At 47.3% G+C, this 21,939-nt stretch overlaps 1 protein-coding gene across 1 annotated transcript in view; it reads right to left on the bottom strand.

Annotated features, from left to right (window-relative positions):
- LOC142759561 (cytochrome P450 2J2-like) overlaps positions 1–21,939 on the bottom strand; it is a 141,967-nt gene that overhangs the window by 99,061 nt on the left and 20,967 nt on the right. The window contains exon 2 of the mRNA XM_075861863.1: positions 21,472–21,634. Coding sequence (XP_075717978.1) covers positions 21,472–21,634 — 163 coding nt within the window. The remainder of the gene's footprint in view (positions 1–21,471; positions 21,635–21,939) is intronic.

Raw genomic sequence — 21,939 nt, 5'->3', positions numbered from 1 at the left:
ACTGGTTTAGTACATTCCCAGGCTAATAACACTGTGTTGTTTGTGGCTGGTTATGATAAATTGGGTGGAACCCCATGTCTTTTTAATAAAAATAATAAATAAATAATAAAAAAAATGACGTGTGGTCCCCCCCACTTTTATAACCAGCCAGATACAACACAGCATACATACATACATGCCAACATACATACATACATACATACATACATACATGGCAACATGCATACATACATACATATACACATACATGACAACATACATACATGACAACATACATGCAAACATACATACATGCACATGCATACATACATACATACATACATGCCAACATACATACAAACATACATACATACATGCAAACATACATACTAACATACACATATATACCAACATGCACATATATACTAACATGCACATATATACATACATGCCAACATACATACATGCCAACATACATACATACATATACACATGACAACATACATACATGGCAACATGCATACATACATACATACATGCACATATACACATACATGGCAACATACATACATACATGCACATATACACATACATACAAAAATAAACTCACCTAAGACGTTCCCACGAAGATCTGAACGGTCCCGTCACTTTTCTTCTTACTGATCCCATTCACAATAACAGAGCGGTGGGCGCAGATGACGTAATCACGTGTGCTTGATATGATTACGTCATCTGCGCCACAACGCATTGTTACTATGAATGCGAGCGGCGCCAAGAAGAAGGAAGATGGCAAGTGACGGGACCTTTCAGAGCTCCGTAGGGACGTCTTAGGTGAGTTTATTTTTTTAAATATATTTTTTGTTGTTCGCCGGGTGCTGATGCAGCACCGGTGTGGCGACTACAGATATTACATGTAGTGAGAGGGTGGGGGAGGGAAAAGTTGGTTGCCGAAACGGGGTGAATGTAGTGTAGTGTAGTGTAGTTGACATTCACGGTAAGTTCGTCTCAATCGGGCTTACCATGCCCGCTTGAGACGAACATTCTCCCGATGTTGCTAGAACTACAGTATCTAGCAACGTTGGGAGCGCGCACACTGCAGAGCGGAGCGGCTTGATTGACATCGAGCCGCTCACGCCCCTTTTTTTAAAAGATAACCAGCACTTGCTGAGTTATCAAGTGTAAAAAAAGGTACTTAGGAAATGAATTTTTTTAAAATTTTAACAGCAAATGTTTTAAAATTCATTTCCTGCTTAGAATGTCTAAAAAAAAAATTTTGAGTCAACTTGGGAATAACCCTTTAAGTCCTTGTCCCAATAAATGAGGGCGATCGACACAAAATTCTTCTTAAAAAGGAAGCTGGATGAATAATCCGTGCTAACGCAATTGGACCTGCTGGTCTGAATGATGAACGTGAGATGGCAGTATTTCTTTAAGGGTAAATATTACAGACCCAAAGACTCCCTTTTGCACCGGATCGAAATTGTAGGAGGTTTAAAAATGTGGTTAAATCCCCAGTATGTGGAGTTTGGGCGTTTCTGGATGCTACCTCTTCTCCGTGGGTCATGTGACACAGTGGAGTGACGAAGCATCAAGGATACCGCCCACCTATATACCAGTCCTCTTCAGTAATTGATGCAAATACATTGCTGAGCTGTCATATGACCGATGCAATGAAGTCATCGCATTACCACGTCACTAACGTAATGGCGCTCTGAGATAATAGTCGCTAGATTGGCCAGTGCATCGGGGATATTTGGGTGGTTGCTATAGTGACGGCGCGAGGCGGGGTAAGGCTGGGTTCACACAGAGTTTTTTATAGGAGGAAAATCTGCCTCAAAATTCCATTTGGAATTTTGAGGCAGATTTTCCTCTGCCTGCACGCCGATTTTCGCGGCGTTTTTTGGCCGCGAACATAAAACGCCGCAAAATACGCTTTCTCTGCCTCCCATTGATGTCAATGGGAGGTCAGAGGCGTAAACGCCAGAAGATAGGGCATGTCCCTCCGCCTCCCATTGAAATCAATGGGAGGCATTTTCGGCCGTTTATTCCTACGCGGTTTCCGTGTCAAAAAACGTGTAAAAAAACTCAGTGTGAACTGGGCTTTATATACAAATCTGTAGCCCCATGTTAGTTAGGTCAGAAGACGCGGTGTATAGGGCGAAACAGGCTGTTACCTGCTTGCTGTCAGCACGATCCTCCCTGAGAAGCGTCTGATTTTATGATGCCATAATAAAGAAGAAAGTTTTTTAACGAATGGGTGAGTGCCGCATGTTCTTTACTCTCTTCTCTGCTTACAAAATACAAGTACTGTTCTGTATGCTGAGCACCACCCAAGTGACAGAGGAACCCCTGATAAAAAAAAACTTGCGAAAAAAAAAATCCTTCTGTAATGCCAACTTCCTCTCCCTGTAAGTCTAGTGTAAGGCCTCATGCACACGACCGTAGCCATGTGCACGGCCGTGATTTTCAGGTCAGACGGCCACGAAGTGTAACCCGCGGGCCGCCCGCAGATCACGGGCCGTGCACATGGCCACGTGCATTAATTTCCTGGGCCATGCACAGACCGTGGAAAACATGGTCGTGTGCATGGGCCCATTGAAATGATTTGCGGGTGAATTGCGGCCGCAAAAATACGTTCGTGTGCATGGGGCCTAAGAACCAGTATTATTTATATTTAACAAAAAATAAAAATATAGTATGTTTGGCTTAGGATGTAATTTATTACATTTATTAACTAACTGCTGTGAATATTGAATTGACCGCAACAGTGTGGACTGTGAATATTAAAAAAAAAAAATGGAGTTGTAAGTTGGTTGGCTGAAAGTAATTGTGAACAGAATCTATTATTGTGTGCAGTACTTTGCTATTACTGCTTTTATGCCTATTAATTCGCCATGTTTTATGGAGTTTAGCAAAGTGTTATTGCAAAGAATAAATTGAATGAAATAGGCTGGACAATGACTTTTTCTGCTCTATACTCAGTTACAATATGATCTGTTATTAATGAAAAAGAGTGGTTGAAGGAGGAAATAATATTATATATCGCATTTTTAATGTAAAACATGCTGATTGTTTTCGTATAGGTGTTCTAGAGGCAGGTGTGTTGCACATTGTGTATTTAATGAGAGACCAGAGCACACTTTAGCCATGCCCTGGAAGAAGCTGCACAAGGCAAAACCCAGGGTCGGGCAGGAAAGGCTTGGCGTGCAAATTGGAGATTTTAAATATTTATAAACGCTTTTTACTTTGTCACTCTGTGAGTATATGGAATCAAGTACCGAAAGATTTTACCCAACGCTGCAGTCTGCGCTATGTTTGTCTGCTTTAATCCTCTACAGAACCACTTTCTGTGAAGGACCAAGTGTGTTCTGATACTTCATCTACTACATCTAACCTTGATATTGGGGATGGTGAGAAACTTTTCCTGCAGAGAGTGAGTTGCATTTTTATCCGGACTATACAGTGTGTAGCCCCATTGCATATAAATTTTATATATGTATTTCTGAGTGGATTGCTGGAATTTATCCACTGCAATTGGGTGCTCCACTGAATACAGATTAGTTCAAACCATATGTGTCACGGCGTGGGGTGTGGACCTACTGGGCCGTAGCGGGATAGCAGCTGGCCAAACATGTATAGTACAAAGTCTATAGTCCAGAAAGGGTACCTGAGGCAATGCAGACAGTAGCGGTGATTCAGGCTGAAGATAAGGCTCCGGCAGTAGACGGGCACCCGGCGGGGTGTGACGCAGTAGATGCAGCGGAAGACATAACTTGACTTCAACTCTAGATGGCACAGAGGCACGGTAGCACAGGATACAGAGTACAGGCAGCAGGAACGGTTATCACTGGGAACTGGAAAACACTAGACGACCATTTGCAAGACAAACTTAGGTACACAACAATGCTCAGGCACTGATCAAGGGGGCAGAGCCCTTTTTATAGTCCAGCAGCACTCTGGACTTGATTGCAGATTTCCTGCAATTGTGCGCGCACTGGCCCTTTAAGGCTGTGCACGCGACAGTCTCAGATCCAGGAAGTGAGTGCCGGCATCTCACAGGAGGAAGACGCTGCAGGGAACTCACGTGTCCATGGCCGCGGCCGTCGGAGGGTAAGTCAGAACGACGAGCCGCGGCCATAGACATTACACTTTTCCCCCTCTTACGCCCCCTCTTCTTGGGACCAGAGCGGGAGAGAAACTTCTTCACGATGACAGGGGCATCAATGTTCTTCTCTGGCTCCCAAGACCTCTCTTCTGGACCGAATCCCCTTCAATCCACCAAATAAAATGTCCTTCCTCCCACTTCCTTGGTGGCCAGGATCTCCCTTACATCGAAAGTCCCTGACGAGCCCCCAGGAGCCACTGCGAAACTAGGAGTCCTGGAGTAGCGGTTCAGGTCCACGGGCTTCTGCAGGGAGACATGGAAAGAGTTAGGGATCTTAAGGATAGGAGGCAGCCAAAGTATGTAAGACACAGGGTTAATCTGTAGCAGGATCTTGAAGGGTCCGAGGAACCTGGGAGCAAACTTGCAGGACGGCACCCTCAGCCGGATATTCCTGGAAGACAGCCAGACCTTTGTCCCTGGAAAAAACTGAGGAGGTTCTCGTCTTCTGGTGTCTGCCTCTCTCTTCATGCGATCCTCTGCCAGCAGAATAGAAGATCGGGTCTGTTACCATATCTGCATAAAGTCCCTGAAGGTAGAATTGGCTGCAGGCACCTGGGAAATAGTAGAGACAGGAAGAGGTATTTGAGGATGTTGGCCGTAGACGATGAAGAACGGACTGGAGGTGGTGGACTCACTAGTATGGTTATTGTAAGAGAACTCAGCCCACGGGAGCAGCTGCACCCAGTTATCATGCCGCCTGGAGACAAAGTGCGGCAGATAGTTCTCCATAATCTGGTTAACCCTCTCGACTTGATCATTGGACTGTGGATGATAGGCCGAGGAGAAGTCCAACTTTACACCAAGGAGACCGCAGAGTGCTGTCCAGAACTTCGAGTGGAACTGGACCCCTCGATCCGAGACAATATGCAGGGGCAAGCCATGCCGACGGTAGATGTGTTGAACGAAGAGGTCAGCCAGTCGAGCAGCAGAAGGCAGGCCAGCCAAGGGAACAAAATGAGCCATTTTAGAAAATCGATCCACCACCACCCAGATCACACTGCATCCCGCAGAGAGAGGCAGATCTGTGACAAAGTCCATAGCAACATGCTGCCAGGGGGCATCGGGCACAGGCAGTGGTTGGAGCAGACCGGCTGGTCTGTAGTGGGCAACTTTGTTTGATGCGCATACCGTACAGGAGGAGACAAAGTCCATGACGTCTTTGGGCAGCGTGGGCCACCAGAACTGACAGGCAATTACGTCTCGGGTCTTACGGGCACCCGCGTGACCTGCCAGCTTGGAACTGTGACCCCAGCGAAGGATTATTCATCTGTCTGCGAGACGTACAAAAGTCCTTCCCGGAGGAATGTCTCTAACTTGCAGAGGGTTAACAGAGAAGATGCAGGAAGGATCAATTATATTCTGTGGGGACTCCACAGTGTCCTCTGTTTCAAACGACCTAGACAAGGCATCGGCCCTCATATTCTTGTCGGCAGGTCGGTAGTGGAGCTCGAACCGGAACCGAGCAAAGAACTATGACCATCTGGCTTGATAAGGATTCAGCCGTTGAGCCGTCTGTAGAGAGGTCAGGTTTTTGTGGTCCATGAAGACCAGGATAGGATGAGCTGCGCCTTCCAGTAGGTGTCTCCACTCCTGCATGGCCAGCTTGATGGCCAGTAACTCCCGATCCCCAATCGAGTAGTTGCGCTCTGCGGAAGAAAACCGCTTAGAATAGTAGCCACATACCATTGACTTGCCTTTCGAACCTCTCTGGAACAAAAGTGCACCGGCACCAACAGAGGAAACATCCACCTCTAATGAAAACTTTAGGGATACATCAGGGTGATGAAGAATAGCGGCTGACGTGACGGCCTTTTTTAAATGCGGCTTCTGCTTCTGGAGTCCACACCTTGGCATTCATGTCCTTTTTAGTGAGGGTAGAGATGCGAGCTGTCAATGCAGAACAGCCAGTAGAAGTTGGCGAATGCCAGGAAGCGTTGTATGGCCCTTAAGCCTTGGGGGCATGGTCATTCCAGGACAGCCTTTACCTTCTCAGGATCCATTTTGAGACCCAGATCGGAGATGATTTAGCCCAGGAAGGGTAGAGACTTCTTTTCAAACACGCACTTCTCCAGCTTGGCATAAAGATGATTCTCCCTTAATCGAAGCAACACCTGGCGGACATCTCTGATGAATTACAAGATCTGGGGAAAAAAATCAAAATGTCATCGAGATACACCACAACACAGACATAGAGGAGATCACGAAAAATTTCATTGACAAAATCTTGAAACACCGCGGGGGCCTTACACAGGCCGAAGGTCATGACCAGATATTCTTAGTGTCCATCACGTGTATTAAATGAGGTCTTCCACTTGTCACCCTGATGAATCCGGATTAAATTGTAGGCTCCCCCCCGCAGGTCTAATTTAGGAAAAAAAATTGCCTCCCGTATGCGATCAAACAGTTCCGAAATCAAAGGAAATTGGTAAATGTTCTTCACCGTGATCTGGTTGAGGCCCCGGTAGTCAATGAAGGGTCGGAAGGATCCATCCCTCTTCTTGACAAAGAAAAACCTGGCTCCGGCCGGGGATGAGGATTTGCGTATGAAGCCCCTATCCAGATTCTCCTTAATGTAGGCAGACATAGACTGGGTCTCAGGCAAGGAGAGAGGGTATACTCTACCGCGAGGAGGGGACGAATCAGGAACCAAGTCGATAGGGCAATCATATGCTCGATGTGGAGGCAATGTCTCTGCTTCCTTCTTGTTGAAGACAGCTGAGAACAGAGAGTAACAAGGAGGCCCGTGTACCCCTGAGGACGCTACTTAGTAGCGAAACATGTCGGGGGGGCTTTCAATCCTATTTTAATTCCTTGACCGGACCTGCTACACTATCCATCTAGTTTATTACTATTGAAATCTAACTTGTTGGACCTAATGATACGTGCCCTATTGGTATCTACTTTATGCTTGTATTCACAGTCAATTCATTGTTATCCGGTCTTCTGGTAGTGAGAATTTTAAATTTGTGTGTGTGGTCTGTCTTGCTACAAGTAGCTAATAAAGATTAATTTTAATTTATTTTTGGGGTAGTTGGGAAATTAGGCTTGTCGCCTGAGGGCGATCCTCTCTTTCTTGTAATTTAACAAGGAGGCAACCCTGCCAGTGACTGATGCGGAGGAGACTGAGGCAGATGGATATGCACCAGACAGCGGTCGAGACACTTGGGACCCCACTGGAGAACCTCTCCAGAGTTCCAATCCAGGACTGGGGCATGTAGACGGAGCCAAGGCAAACCCAGCAGCACGGGGTTGATGGCCTTGGGCAGGACAAACAGGGAGAGGAGTTCAGAGTGAAGAACTCCCACTTGGAGTCTTAACGGCTTGGTCACAGACAAAACTGGGTCAGGCAAAGGCAGTCCTTTCTACCGAGGCAACGATCAACGGCCTTTCCAGCAGAACAGTGGGCAAATGAAGAAGATCCACAAGGTCTTGGCAGATGAAATTGGCTGCAGAGCCAGAGTTCAGGTAGGCAGAGACCGGATGGGACCTCTCGCCAGCGACGATGGTCACAGGAATGAACAGTTTGGAGGAGAGTTCTCTATTAAATGCAGTATCGCCCAGGGATGTCTCTCCAACCAATCCTAGGCGTTGTTTTTTTTTGGCTTCTGGGGACAGTACGACATGGCCAGCGAGGCCGCAATATAAACAGAGTCCAGAGGTGCGCCTGCGCTGTTTCTCTTGAACGGACAGTTTAAGCCGATCCACCTGCGTCGGAATGTCGGGTGGAGCAGTAGAAGAAGGCAAGTGGGGTTGCTGGAAGTTATGCGCCAGTCTAGAAAGCCATCGCTCCTGTCGAACTTCTTGAGATCTCTCTCTGAGCCTTATGTCCACTCGAGTATCACGTAGAATCAGGTCGTCCAAGGCAGGTGGTAGATCTCGAGCAGCAAGTTCCTCCTTGATCTCGGGCGATAGGCCATGCCAGAAGGATGCTACCAAGGCCTCATTGTTCCAGGACAGTTCTCTTGCCAGGGTCAAGAACTGGATGGTGTATTCGCCCACGGAGGCGTCCTCCTCGCGAAGGTTAAAGATAGCAGTGACTGCCGATGAGACTCATCCAGGCTACTCAAATACAGTACGGAATAACCGCATGAAGTCCTGGAAGTCTCAGGTCTCGGATCCCTGTCGTTCCCAGATAGGGTTCGCCCACGCCAGGGCCTTGCCGGCAAGTAGAAACATAATGAAGGCGATCCTGGCTCCGTCCGAAAGGAAATACTCAGGCGTGCAGAGTGAAGTGGATATGGCATTGGTTCAAAAACCCCCTGCACGTACTTGCATCTCCATGGAACCGAGGTGGCAATAGCAGCGAGAACCGTGGAAGGAAGCAGCTATCGCCCCTAGCTACTGTGCCATGGAATCTACTGCCACAAGAAGTTGATCCTGTCGTGCTCGCAGATCCTGAAGGTCCGCCTGCATGGCTTGGGAGGGTGACATGCCCTTGAATTGACCAGCGGGGTCCATGGCCTGAGCGTACTGTCATGGCGTGGGGTGTGGACCCACTTGGCTGTACCGTGTAACGGGATAGCAGCACGCCAAACAGATATAGTACAAAGTCTATAGTCCAGAAATATTACCTAAGGCAATGCAGACAGTAGCGGTGATTCATGCTGAAGATAAGGTTCCGGCAGTAGACGGGCACCCGACGGGGTGTGACGCAGTAGATGCAGCGGAAGACACAACTTGACTTCGACTCTAGAGGAAGCCGGAAGGGCGAAACCCAGGGTCGGGCGAGAGTGTTTGGCGTGCCGCCTAGAAATTTTAACGATTTTTACTTACCTTGATGCTTTTATTTCTTGTTACTTCTGTGAGTATGGATTAAACTTGGCGTGGAGCAATCTTTTTCAGAGGGTGTTGCACTATGTGTCTTCCTTTTTCCATCTATTAGAGACATAAGATCCTTTTCCTACCAGGAGTTCTTTGAATGTGGAGGGAGACGATAAGGAGCTTGGTGGAACTACAAGGATAAGAATTACCATCCACACCCTCATTGGATTGCGGACTGTCCACTGCATTTTTCTGGGAGAGAGTGTCTATACTGAATGATATTGGACTGTTACCAGTGCCGTCTGAGCGGTAAACTTCACTGTACTTTATATATGCTATTTAGGGTATTTGTTGGATCATACCCAATTTAGTTTTGCCTGCTCCGGTCTGAGAGAGATTTTGTGGGTATTTGAGCCAAGAGAAACCACCATTATATTTGACTTCGACTCTAGGTGGCACAGAGGCACGTTAGCACAGGATACAGGGTACAGGCAGCAGGAACGGGTAACACTGGGAACTGGAAAACACTAGACGACCATTTGCAAGACAAACTTAGGTACACAACAATGCTCAGGCACTGAACAAGAGGGCAGAGCCCTTTTTATAGTCCAGCAGCACTCTAGACTTGATTGCAGATTTACTGCAATTGTGCGCGCACTGGCCCTTTAAGGCCGTGCACACGCGGGCGCGCACGCCCTGCGGGAGACAGTCTCAGATGCAGGAAGTGAGTGCCGGCGTCTCACAGGAGGAAGACTCTGCAGGGAACTCGCGTGTCCATGGCCGCGGCTGTCGGAGGTTAAGTCAGAACGACGGGCTGTGGCCATAGACGTTACAATATGTCAGTACATTATATATTTGTGCCTAGTCTGCACTAGGAAAAACTGAGACAATCCTCCATCAAGTAAAAAGTTAAACAGATGTCTTTCTTTAAAAACTATTAGCTGCCACCATACACTTAAAGACCCCCTTAGATGCTACCATACAGTATAATGCCCTCACATCTGCCCCATTAGTATAATTCCCTCATAGCTTCCCTTATACAGTATAATGCCACCTTAGCTGCCACCATACACTTAAAGGCCCCCTTAGATGCCACCATACAGTATAATGCCCTCACAGCTGCCCCATTAGTATAATGCCACCTTAGCTGTCCTCATACAGTATAATGCCCCCTTAGCTGCCCCTAGTGCCAGTGCCCATATATAAAGTGCCAGTGCCCACATAGATAGTGCCACAGTGCCCACGTAGTTAGTACCACACTCCCTTGAAGATCGCTTCACCCCCCTGTAGATAGAGCTACCCTCCCCCTGTAAATAGCGCCATCGGGACTCCCTCTAGGAGCGGAATCCCCAGCCAGAGCATAGGCCGGGGATTCCGCACCTATAGGAAACCCCTGACTTCACTGTCCATGTATGGATAGTGATGTCAGGGGCTACTCCTGGAGCGGAATCCCCTGCCAGAGCATTGCCGATGCTCTTGCCGGGGATTCTGCTCCAAGAGGAGCCCCTGATGTCACTGTCCATATATGGACAATGACGTCAAGGGATTCCCCAAGCACAGCGCTTAAAGTAGCAATGTGCCCGGGGAATCCTCGGTGAGCGGAGGAGTTCCCTCTGATCCTCCGCTCTGAAGTATTGCTGAAGCAAGGAGCTGATGGTTCCCTGCTTCAGCATTGGGTTGAACTGTATCTGCGTCCTGAGGACGCAGATACAGTTGACAGCGGGACATACCCAGGCCGCCCGGGACAGTGGGACACTACCCGGAATCTGGGACTTTCCCGCTGAATCCTGGATGGTTGGGAGGTATGGCAGTGTAATGTAGTGATGTCTATTGACTTACCTGGTACTGTATTTCACGGGACGCAACTCCTTTCCAGGTCCCCGTGAGGTCACGTGATCTTCAGTTTGAATTCCTGTATCCTATAGCGTCTGCTGTAGGGACCGGACGTCAGGCTCTCAATGCAAGTCTATGAGAACCTCTATATGAGTCTCACAGACTCGCATAGAGAGACTGACATCCGGTTTCTACAGTAGAAGCTGTAGCATCTGTGTTGCCAGAATACAGATCACAACACTCACCGCGGCCCGGAAGTTTAGCGTCAGCCCCTGAAATACAGCACCAGGTATGTCATTACACTAAAGACAGACCTGGGGGCCTTTTTTAGGCCCACGGCTGCCATAAAACCATCGGCACCCTGCGATCGCATTGCAAGGGTGCCGATGGGGTGACAGAGGGAGCCCCCACCCTCTGAAACCACTTAGATGCTTCAGTCGCCGTTGGCCTTGGCATCTAAGGGGTTAAACAGGCAAGATCGAAGCTAACTTCGATCCCACTCTGAGCAGGAGCCCGGCTGTCTTTAGACAGCCTGACACCCACTCTAGCCGGCAATTGATAACTGTGCTGGGTTTTCTGTCACAGCACTGCCTTCTCACAGTGATGTGGCATAGGTAATTATTTTGACCACCGTGAAAAGATGTATGGGTGGTCATTAAGGGTCTAGACATGCAATATAAAGAACTCAGATACATGTAAAAGGCTATAGAATACAGAAAGTAACACAGTATATCAGGTATGTGAGCTATAAGGAGAGCAGACTCTAATTATCCAGACAACCTTCTCCTCTACATACCGACCATTTGCTCCAGGTGGACAAGTATCAAGTGTGGGAGTTGTTCTCGCAAGCTAGCTGTTCCTCAAATCTGCGCATTTGCTCGGTTTTCTTCACCCACTTGCGAATACAAGGGGAATTTACACAAAGTTAACGCCATGAGATAACTAGTTTTGCTGCTGTTAGCAATCAGGTCGCGAGGTAATGTCAAGAGGGCTTAAAATGGGCTGTTGGGGTCTATGGTAGCACTAATTCTGTCAAGAGTGGGATGTCTGAGAACAAACTGTCTGAATTGTTTGCCTCACTTGGCGCCAGAAGCTTTCCAACCCCGGGCACGTATACCATGTATGAGTCAGAGTCAGGGGCTAATTGACACCTCCAGCACATGTCTAAAGAGGCTAAATTGGCTAAATTTAAGAATATTGTGGTCTTATACATGTAGTTAATATCTTAAAGGAATTTTTCTGTATTTGGATACAGCTGGAAAAGACATGGGAATGTGAAAGAATACATTTCTTTTTCACAGCCGTGAATTTTGTAAAAAGTTCCGACTCCCGGGCTCTGAGAAAACCTGGCATCTCAGGGGAAAGAGAGTCTACAGTAATCTCTTAATTTAGAGGGAAGTTTGAGTAGGAGTAATTATTTATCCAATCAATTAGGTCCCCATAATGGGGGGCGGGGGGTTCACCTTTCTAGATAGAGTCCTGACCTGTTGCATGAAAGCCAATTTTTGTAAAAAAAAGTAAGGCTTCGTGTAGCCGAGTCATCTAGTAGTTCCTTAAAGGAGGCCTGTCACTGGGTCCTAGAAAGTGAACCATCAGCCTTCCCTTAGTACCGCTGTCTCCTGGACTCCAACAGTGCTTTTGTTTTATTTCTAGGCCCCCCTGTTCCTGACATTTTTCCCAGAGTTGTTTGGGTGCCAAATATGCTAATGAATCGCTGAATAGCAAAGTCGGTGTCAACGCCAGCAATTCTCCTTTGGTGGTGCTACCTCACAGCCTCTGACGCTATCCTATCAGTGTGAGAATGTTTACACACACTGTCGTAGCTCAGCGTGGTCTCGCGAGATCACGCTGAGCTAAGACAGTGTGTGTTAAGCAGCTTCACGCTGCTTAACACACACTGACCGCTTTTGTAGAAATTTTGCCAGGTGGAGTGGCATTAATGAAGACTGGAAAGGCTAGGTCATCTGCTGAGATTGGATAGATTGCCACACCTTTATGGTGCCCCTGATGATGTGGATGATAATATGGTGGGGCCGTATCAGTAGAGGACGATAACCACAGATGTAGTAGATTGTTGCGTTCTAAGATAGATATCTCTCTAGATCAATATGGAGTTTGGATTGGGAGACTATATGCAGCCAACAGGACAGATTGCCCTGAAGTACAATTTGATATCTGGCAAAGCAAATCCACCCTTCTGCTTCATTTAAATAAGCTGAGAATGCGTCAAGTCTAGGCCATCCACCTTTCCAGAAGAATGTTACAAACAGGCTACACATGGATTTAAAAAAAGGTAAAGTAAGATGTATTGGGAACGTTTGCAACACATACAGAATCTTGGGGAGCATGTAGGTTTTAAGAATGTTTTTCCTGCCCATCTAGGAGGTAAAGAGCAAACGCAGGCCTTCCAATTGTTTTCTAATACCAGTTACAAGAGGTGTATAATTCTCCGGATAGAGAAGACCTGCGTCCGCTGTAATTTGAGTACCTACGTTTTTTATAGCGACAACTAGCCATTTACAAGGGGAGTTTGTTGTAAGTAATCTGAGTAATCTAAGTCGTGGAGCCGAGACATTTAAAGCCTCTGACTTGCTCAAGTTAATTTTCAAATTGGATACCGCTTCAAAAGTATTAAAAAGGTGCAGAATAAAAGGGATAGCTTTGCTCAGGGTGGTGATTAAAATAAGAAGATCGTCTGCAAATGCTTCAGTAGTATGAGAGAAGGAGACAACTTTTAGCTCCTCTATCTCAGAAGACTGCCTTTGTTTGAGAATGAGAGTCTCCATAACTAAAATAAACAATGACGGTGAGAGGGGGCAGTACTGGCTGGTACCATTTCTGAGTTGGAAATAGCCCGACAATGTACTGTTCACCCTTATTCTAGCATTAGGTTATGAAAGAGTTATAGGATAGCTGAGATAAAAACAGGGGAAAGTAGAAAGATTCAAGTACTGATTGCAATCCACCCTATCAAATGCCTTTTCTGTTTGTGTGCTCAACAAAACCAGCCAGTGCCATCTTTTTGACTGCTTTGGGTTTATGTAGTTTGAGGATTAAGTCCATAGCAGTGTCTGAGCCCCAAAGATCATTGAAGATTAGTTTCAGGGTAGGCATTATGGATTCCAGTAATACTGTCTCAAGCAGCCCCCACATGCGGAGGTTTTTGCAGCGCCCTCAATTGTCCTAATCCTCCAATAGCGTGTAGGGAGGAAATATGGGTTTGGCAGATAGAGAACGCCTTAGCATAGGCACAATTGAATTCAAGGATTGCAGTTTGTGCTGCTTCTAGACTCTCTATTCTATTGTCAGTATGACGTACATCTTGCTTGATGTCAGAAAGTTTTCTTAAGACAGGACCAATATCTTGTGTGATAACCTTATTTAGAAAAGAATGAGAGAAAGGATGGTCACCATAGGATGAGGATTCCTACACCAACAACTGGTGTATCCATTTTTTGTCCGCAACCTGTAATGCGGGAGCCATTTTGGATTCTCTATTAGAAGAGGTGCCACCAACCTTACCAAAGTTATCGAGATGGTTAGTGGTGTTTAATTTTTGTGGACCTGGCCGGTCAGAAATTTCTCCACCAATCTTGCCAATTTTGTTGCGCTAATGAAGGCTAAAGAAATAAACGTTCGGCTAAGGCTTGCGCATAAGACAGTACTAGCTGGCCATCAAAAGAATGTTAAGGTTATTCTGTCTTTAACAAAACAAAACTTAGTCAAAGGCAGACGAGGTAAAAAAAAATTTGTAGAGAAAAAAACATTGCAACAGCACTCTGCAGATGCTAAGATTACCTAATACACTGTATATGGATAAATTTGCATTACTGCTACGTTTACTTATGTTCTTAGTGCACATTTTGAACAAATTGTGTGAGCCTAGTTTACAAAAGCTATGATCTTATTGATCAAAGTCTCTTATTTGTGTAAAGGATCTGCCAGGCACTGCGGGGTTAACTCCCAGAACTAATCAGTCAGCACCTGAGAATACATCCCTGAGACTGACTCCTGCTTCCACCATTCAGGCTGGCAGGCTTAGGAGTGGGAGAGCCTATCGTAACCTGGCCAGACTCAGCTAGCTCCCGCCCTCGGTCTATTTAAGCCTGCACTTCCTTTCCCTCGGTGCTTGTTATTGCTTTTGTTTCCTTCCTTGTGGTTCCTGGCCCAGCTACAGCTCCTGCTATTTTTGATCCTGCTCCATACCGACCCTGGCTTACCGACTACTCTTCTGCTTTTCGTTTTGTACCTCGCACACTCCTGGCTTGACTCGGCTCGTTCACCACTCTGGTTGCTCACGGTGTTGCCGTGGGCAACGGCCCCTTTTCCTTGCTTGTGTTCCTTGTATGTTTGTCGTGTTTGTCGTGCACTTACTGAGCGCAGGGACCGCCGCCCAGTTGTACCCCGTCGCCTAGGGCGGGTCGTTGCAAGTAGGCAGGGACAGAGTGGCGGGTAGATTAGGGCTCACTTGTCCGTCTCCCTACCCCCTGCCGTTACAAATAACAAGCCCATACCTAGTCTACCCCTGGTCCCTGACACCACTATGGATCCCCGTGAGACCCTGGCTCAGCAAATGCAGGGTCTCTCCCTACAGGTCCAGGCCCTGGCTCAGAGGGTCAACCAGCCTGATGCTACCCTGGTAGTTCCCCGCACTGCACCTCTTGAACCCCACCTCAAGTTGCCCGACCGGTTCTCAGGGGACCGGAGGACTTTTCTCTCCTTTCGGGAGAGTTGTAGGCTTTACTTTCGTTTAAAGCCTCATTCCTCAGGTTCTGAGAGCCAGCGGGTGGGTATAATTATGTCCCGGCTCCAGGAAGGGCCCCAAGAGTGGGCCTTCTCCTTGGCTCCTGACGCCCCTGAACTTTCCTCCGTTGATTGTTTCTTTTCTGCTCTCGGACTTATTTATGACGAGACTGACAGGACTGCCTTTGCCGAGAGTCAGTTGGTGACCTTAAGTCAGGGTAAGAGACCTGTTGAGGAGTATTGCTCTGACTTTCGGAAGTGGTGCGTAGCTTCTCGGTGGAATGACCCTGCCTTAAGGTGCCAGTTTAGGTTGGGTCTGTCGAATGCCCTGAAAGACCTGCTAGTTAGCTATCCCTCTTCTGACTCCCTAGACCAGGTTATGGCTTTAGCGATACGACTTGACCGACGTCTCAGGGAACGACAACGTGAACGTTTATGTGTTTTCTCCTCCGACTCCCCCATGATGCCTCCCGAAGCTCCGTTGCTTCGTTCCTCCCCGAAAGATTCAGAGATACCTATGCAACTCGGGGCCTCCGTGTCCCCCCAACAACGTAGAGAATTCCGCAGGAAGAATGGTCTCTGCTTCTACTGTGGGGACGACAAGCATCAAGTGAACAACTGTCCTAAGCGTAAGGTTGCAGCCAGAGAACTTCCGCGTCTAAGTGATCATCGGGGAGGTCACTTGGGCGCACAGGTATTTCCCGTAAATATGAAACGTACTAAGATCTTGCTTCCCTTTCAGGTCTCTTTTGGTGGTAGGTCTGCTACCGGCAGTGCTTTCGTGGATTCAGGGTCCTCTACTAATATCATGTCTGTGGAATTTGCTATGTCCCTTGCTATGCCTCTTATTGATTTGCCTAAACCTGTCCCGGTAGTGGGTATCGACGCCACTCCTCTTGCTAATGGTTATTTTACACAGCATACCCCTGTTTTTGAACTCCTTGTTGGCTCCATGCATTTGGAGCAATGCTCTGTACTGTTGATGCAGGGATTATCGTACGATTTGGTGCTAGGTCTTCCCTGGTTGCAGTTGCATAATCCTACGTTTGACTGGAATACTGGGGAGCTAACCAAATGGGGTAATGAATGTTGTACGTCATGTTTTTCTGTTAATTCTATTTCTCCCCCTAAGGAGGCGAATACGCTACCCGAGTTTGTTCAGGACTTCGCTGATGTTTTCTCTAGGGAGGCCTCCGAAGTGTTACCTCCTCATAGAGAATACGATTGCGCTATCGAATTGGTACCAGGAGCTAAGCTTCCTAAGGGTAGGATATTTAATCTTTCTTGTCCCGAACGTGAAGCTATGAGAGTGTATATCCAGGAATCCCTGGCCAAGGGTTACATTCGTCCCTCTTCTTCTCCGGTAGGTGCTGGCTTCTTCTTCGTGGGGAAGAAGGATGGTGGTCTTAGGCCATGCATTGACTACCGTAGCCTGAATAAGGTCACGGTAAGGAACCAGTATCCCCTTCCTTTGATTCCTGATCTCTTTAATCAGGTTCAGGGGGCCCAATGGTTTTCTAAATTGGATCTACGGGGGGCGTATAACCTTATTCGCATCAAAGAGGGGGATGAGTGGAAGACTGCGTTTAACACGCCCGAAGGCCATTTCGAATACCTCGTCATGCCCTTTGGGTTGTGTAATGCCCCTGCGGTCTTCCAGAATTTCATAAATGAGATTTTGAGAAATTACCTGGGGATTTTTCTGGTAGTGTACCTTGATGACATACTGGTGTTTTCCAAGGACTGGTCCTCCCACGTGGAGCATGTCAGGAAGGTGCTCCAGGTCCTTCGGGAAAATAAACTGTTTGCCAAAACCGAAAAATGTGTGTTTGGGGTACAGGAGATTCCATTTTTGGGTCAAATCCTCACTCCTCATGAATTCCGCATGGACCCAGCCAAGGTTCAGGCTGTGGCGGAATGGGTCCAACCTGCCTCCCTGAAGGCGTTACAGTGTTTTTTGGGGTTTGCTAATTATTACAGGAGATTTATTGCTAACTTCTCGGTCATCGCTAAGCCCCTTACGGACCTCACTCGCAAAGGTGCTGATCTCCTCCACTGGCCTCCTGAGGCTGTCCAGGCTTTTGAGGTCCTTAAGAAGTGCTTTGTCTCGGCCCCGGTGCTGGTTCAGCCCAACCAAATGGAGCCATTTATCGTGGAAGTTGACGCATCTGAGGTGGGAGTGGGGGCTGTCTTGTCCCAGGGTACCAGGTCCCTCACCCATCTCCGCCCCTGTGCCTACTTCTCCAGGAAGTTTTCGCCAACTGAAAGTAACTATGATATTGGCAACCGCAAACTCTTAGCCATTAAATGGGCATTTGAAGAGTGGCGCTACTTCCTGGAGGGGGCTAGGCACCAGGTAACGGTCCTTACCGACCACAAGAATCTGGTGTTCCTAGAATCTGCCCGGAGGCTAAACCCGAGACAAGCTCGATGGGCGTTATTTTTTACCAGATTCAATTTTTTGGTTACCTATAGGGCTGGGTCTAAAAATATTAAGGCTGATGCACTGTCGCGTAGCTTCATGGCCAGCCCTCCTTCGGAGGAAGATCCTGCTTGTATTTTGCCTCCAGGTATAATCATTTCCTCGATCGATTCTGATTTAGTCTCTGAAATTGCTGCTGATCAAGGTGCAGCTCCCGGGAACCTTCCTGAGAACAAGCTGTTTGTTCCCCTGCAATTCCGGCTAAGGGTACTTAGGGAAATTCATGACTCCGCACTATCTGGCCATCCAGGCATCCTGGGTACCAAACACCTCATTACCAGAAATTATTGGTGGCCTGGGTTGCCTAAAGACGTTAAGGCCTACGTCGCCGCTTGTGAGGTTTGTGCTAGGTCCAAGACTCCCAGGTCCCGACCAGCGGGCTTACTGCGTTCGTTGCCCATTCCCCAGAGACCTTGGACACATATCTCCATGGATTTTATCACCGATTTGCCTCCATCCCAAGGCAAGTCGGTGGTGTGGGTGGTGGTGGACCGCTTCAGTAAGATGTGCCACTTTGTGCCCCTCAAGAAACTACCCAACGCCAAAACGTTGGCTACCTTGTTTGTCAAACACATCCTGCGTCTCCATGGGGTCCCTGTCAATATTGTTTCGGACAGAGGGGTACAATTTGTTTCATTGTTTTGGAGAGCCTTCTGTATGAAGTTGGGGATTGATCTGTCCTTCTCCTCTGCCTTCCATCCTGAAACCAATGGCCAAACGGAGAGGACTAATCAGTCTCTAGAACAATACTTAAGGTGTTTTGTCTCTGACTGTCAATTTGATTGGGTCTCTTTAATTCCCCTCGCCGAATTTTCCCTTAATAACCGGGTCAGTAACTCGTCTGGGGTCTCTCCTTTTTTTTGTAATTTTGGGTTTAATCCACGGTTCTCCTCCGTTTCACCTGGTAGTTCCAACAATCCTGAGGTAGAGGTCGTTCATCGGGAACTGTGCACAGTCTGGGCCCAGGTTCAGAAAAACCTAGAGGTGTCCCAGAGCGTACAAAAAACTCAGGCTGATAAAAAACGTTCTGCTAACCCCCTGTTTATGGTCGGGGATCTGGTGTGGTTGTCGTCTAGGAACTTGCGTCTCAAGGTTCCGTCCAAGAAGTTTGCTCCCCGGTTTATTGGGCCGTATAAGGTCATTGAGGTCCTCAATCCTGTCTCCTTCCGGCTGGAGTTACCCCCGTCTTTTCGGATACACGACGTGTTTCATGCCTCCCTCCTCAAACGCTGCTCCCCGTCCTTGGCTCCCTCGAGGAGACCTCCTGTTCCCATCCTCACCCCGGAGGGGGTGGAATTCGAGGTGGCCAGGATTGTGGACAGCAAGATGGTCCAAGGCTCCCTCCAGTACCTGGTCCATTGGAGAGGATACGGGCCCGAGGAGAGGACTTGGGTACCCGCCCGGGATGTTCACGCTGGGGTATTGGTCAGGAGGTTCCACCTGCGTTTCCCCAGTAAGCCAGGTCCACTTAGAAAGGGTCCGGCGGCCCCTCATAAAAGGGGGGGTACTGTAAAGGATCTGCCAGGCACTGCGGGGTTAACTCCCAGAACTAATCAGTCAGCACCTGAGAATACATCCCTGAGACTGACTCCTGCTTCCACCATTCAGGCTGGCAGGCTTAGGAGTGGGAGAGCCTATCGTAACCTGGCCAGACTCAGCTAGCTCCCGCCCTCGGTCTATTTAAGCCTGCACTTCCTTTCCCTCAGTGCTTGTTATTGCTTTTGTTTCCTTCCTTGTGGTTCCTGGCCCAGCTACAGCTCCTGCTATTTTTGATCCTGCTCCATACCGACCCTGGCTTACCGACTACTCTTCTGCTTTTCGTTTTGTACCTCGCACACTCCTGGCTTGACTCGGCTCGTTCACCACTCTGGTTGCTCACGGTGTTGCCGTGGGCAACGGCCCCTTTTCCTTGCTTGTGTTCCTTATATGTTTGTCGTGTTTGTCGTGCACTTACTGAGCGCAGGGACCGCCGCCCAGTTGTACCCCGTCGCCTAGGGCGGGTCGTTGCAAGTAGGCAGGGACAGAGTGGCGGGTAGATTAGGGCTCACTTGTCCGTCTCCCTACCCCCTGCCGTTACAATTTGTGCATAAAAACAATTTGGACCTCTTGAGCTAAAGTACAAAAAAATGGAGGCAATGCCTGTACTTAAAGCAAGCCAGACAAAGAAAGTCTTGAGAGCAGCCCCAGTCAGGGGGTGGAGGGATGATATAGCGTGTCCCCAGGAGAGAAAGAGGGTTCTGTAATGTTATGGTAGGGAGGTGTGTTGCCCCTCAATCCGTATTCCCTTGTGCAGATGCCTGCAGTGGGGAGCAGGGTCAGCAGTCAGGGGATGTCAACTCCAAATGCTGCAGGAGGAGGACTTTTAATGTAGTCAGTGCTCTACCTCCAGCACCCATGTCCATTCCTGCCTCACTAGTGCAGAGAGATCCACCCCCTTATCTTCTGATGGCAGCAGTGAGGATCAGCAAGGCAGCATGAGGGTCACCAGCAGAGAGATGAAGATCCACTGGCGAAACGGAGGGAGTGCCGTCCTTTTCAAGTTGCCTGGCCCAGAAATCAAGGCCCCGGCTTTCGAGGTGTAGGTAGGCCGCCTTTTGCTACGGCCTCTAATCAGATAAAGTAGGGTTCCGTGAGGGGATAGAGGTCTAATAAGGGTAGATGAAGGCTCGCAAAAGTAATAGGAATCTTTGATGGCGCCAGGCTGCAGGAAATCGAGACCCATGTCTGGGTACAGCCTAGGCCGCAGTGTCGTAGGTTGACCAAGTTGTGGAATATGGGTCTTAATATGTGTAGGAGATTACACTCTGTGTGAGGCTTAGATGTCGTTTAGGGCACAGATGATCTCAGATGGAGGTAAGCAGTCCTGGATCTCTCATCTCAATTGTCCGGCTTCTCTGCCTACCAGCCATGCCCCCTCCAGTTACTCAACTTTTATGTAGAGGTAAACTGTTAAATGTTGTTTAACTGAAATATATATATTTTTTTTAAATACCTATAATGTTACATTGATACATCCACATATAAAAGTATACTTAATGCTGTCTATGCTGCATGCTTTGTATAAATTTGTATAAAGTGCAAAAATGAGGCTCAGCATGGGTTCTGTTTCAAGGCTCCCGTATTTTTGTGTGCAGCATAGACCACAGAATATCTGTGTCGAAATACAAAACATGAAAAGATATTTAAAGAGGCTAACCATTTTAACAATAAGAGCGTACTTCAATTTTTTTTATATTGGTAGAACTTAGTTTATTATTACTATTATTAATCTTTTTTTTAAGCACCATTACATTTCAGGGAGTGGTTCTACATTTCAGGGAGTGGTTCTACATTTCAGGGAGTGGTTCTACATTTCAGGGAGTGGTTCTACATTTCAGGGAGTGGTTCTACATTTCAGTGAGTGGTTCTACATTTCAGGGAGTGGTTCTTGGAGATTGTATGTGTTTTTACATATATCGTAATACGCATCCACCCTATAATGTCATAAATTTAATTACATATTAGTTACCTTTTCCTTCAGCATAGTACTTGAAAAATGGTGTTGTAGGGCGGTTTGAAACTTTTTCTGAGTTGGTGATTAAGCATTGTCTTACAGTTTCATATCCATTCAGCACAATCATATGGGTTTGCCCAGCCCATATGGTCATTATATTCCCATAAATCTTTGATAACTGGGTATAAATGAAAAATAAATGTATTATAAATAAAAATCCCAGGTATCCCCACAAAATTATTTCAATTAACATTTAAATTTTCATACACAATCTCTTATTTATAGTAAAAATTCACTGAAATATTCATATTTCAATTTCTAAACCTAGCAGCCATGTTTCCCCTCAGCGGCTCATATTTTCATTGCTTAGGTCCATGCACACGACCGTAAAACAGTTTTTACTTTTATCTTTTACTTGGCAGTATTTTGCATCAGTGTGAGGGTATGTTCACACGCAAGATCAAAAACGGCTGAAAATTACGG

The sequence above is a fragment of the Rhinoderma darwinii genome, chromosome 4 (genome assembly GCF_050947455.1).
Source record: "Rhinoderma darwinii isolate aRhiDar2 chromosome 4, aRhiDar2.hap1, whole genome shotgun sequence".
Taxonomy (NCBI): Eukaryota; Metazoa; Chordata; class Amphibia; order Anura; family Rhinodermatidae; genus Rhinoderma; species Rhinoderma darwinii.
The sequence above is the reverse complement of the archived record's forward strand: the minus strand, read 5'-3'. Positions and strand labels throughout refer to the sequence as shown.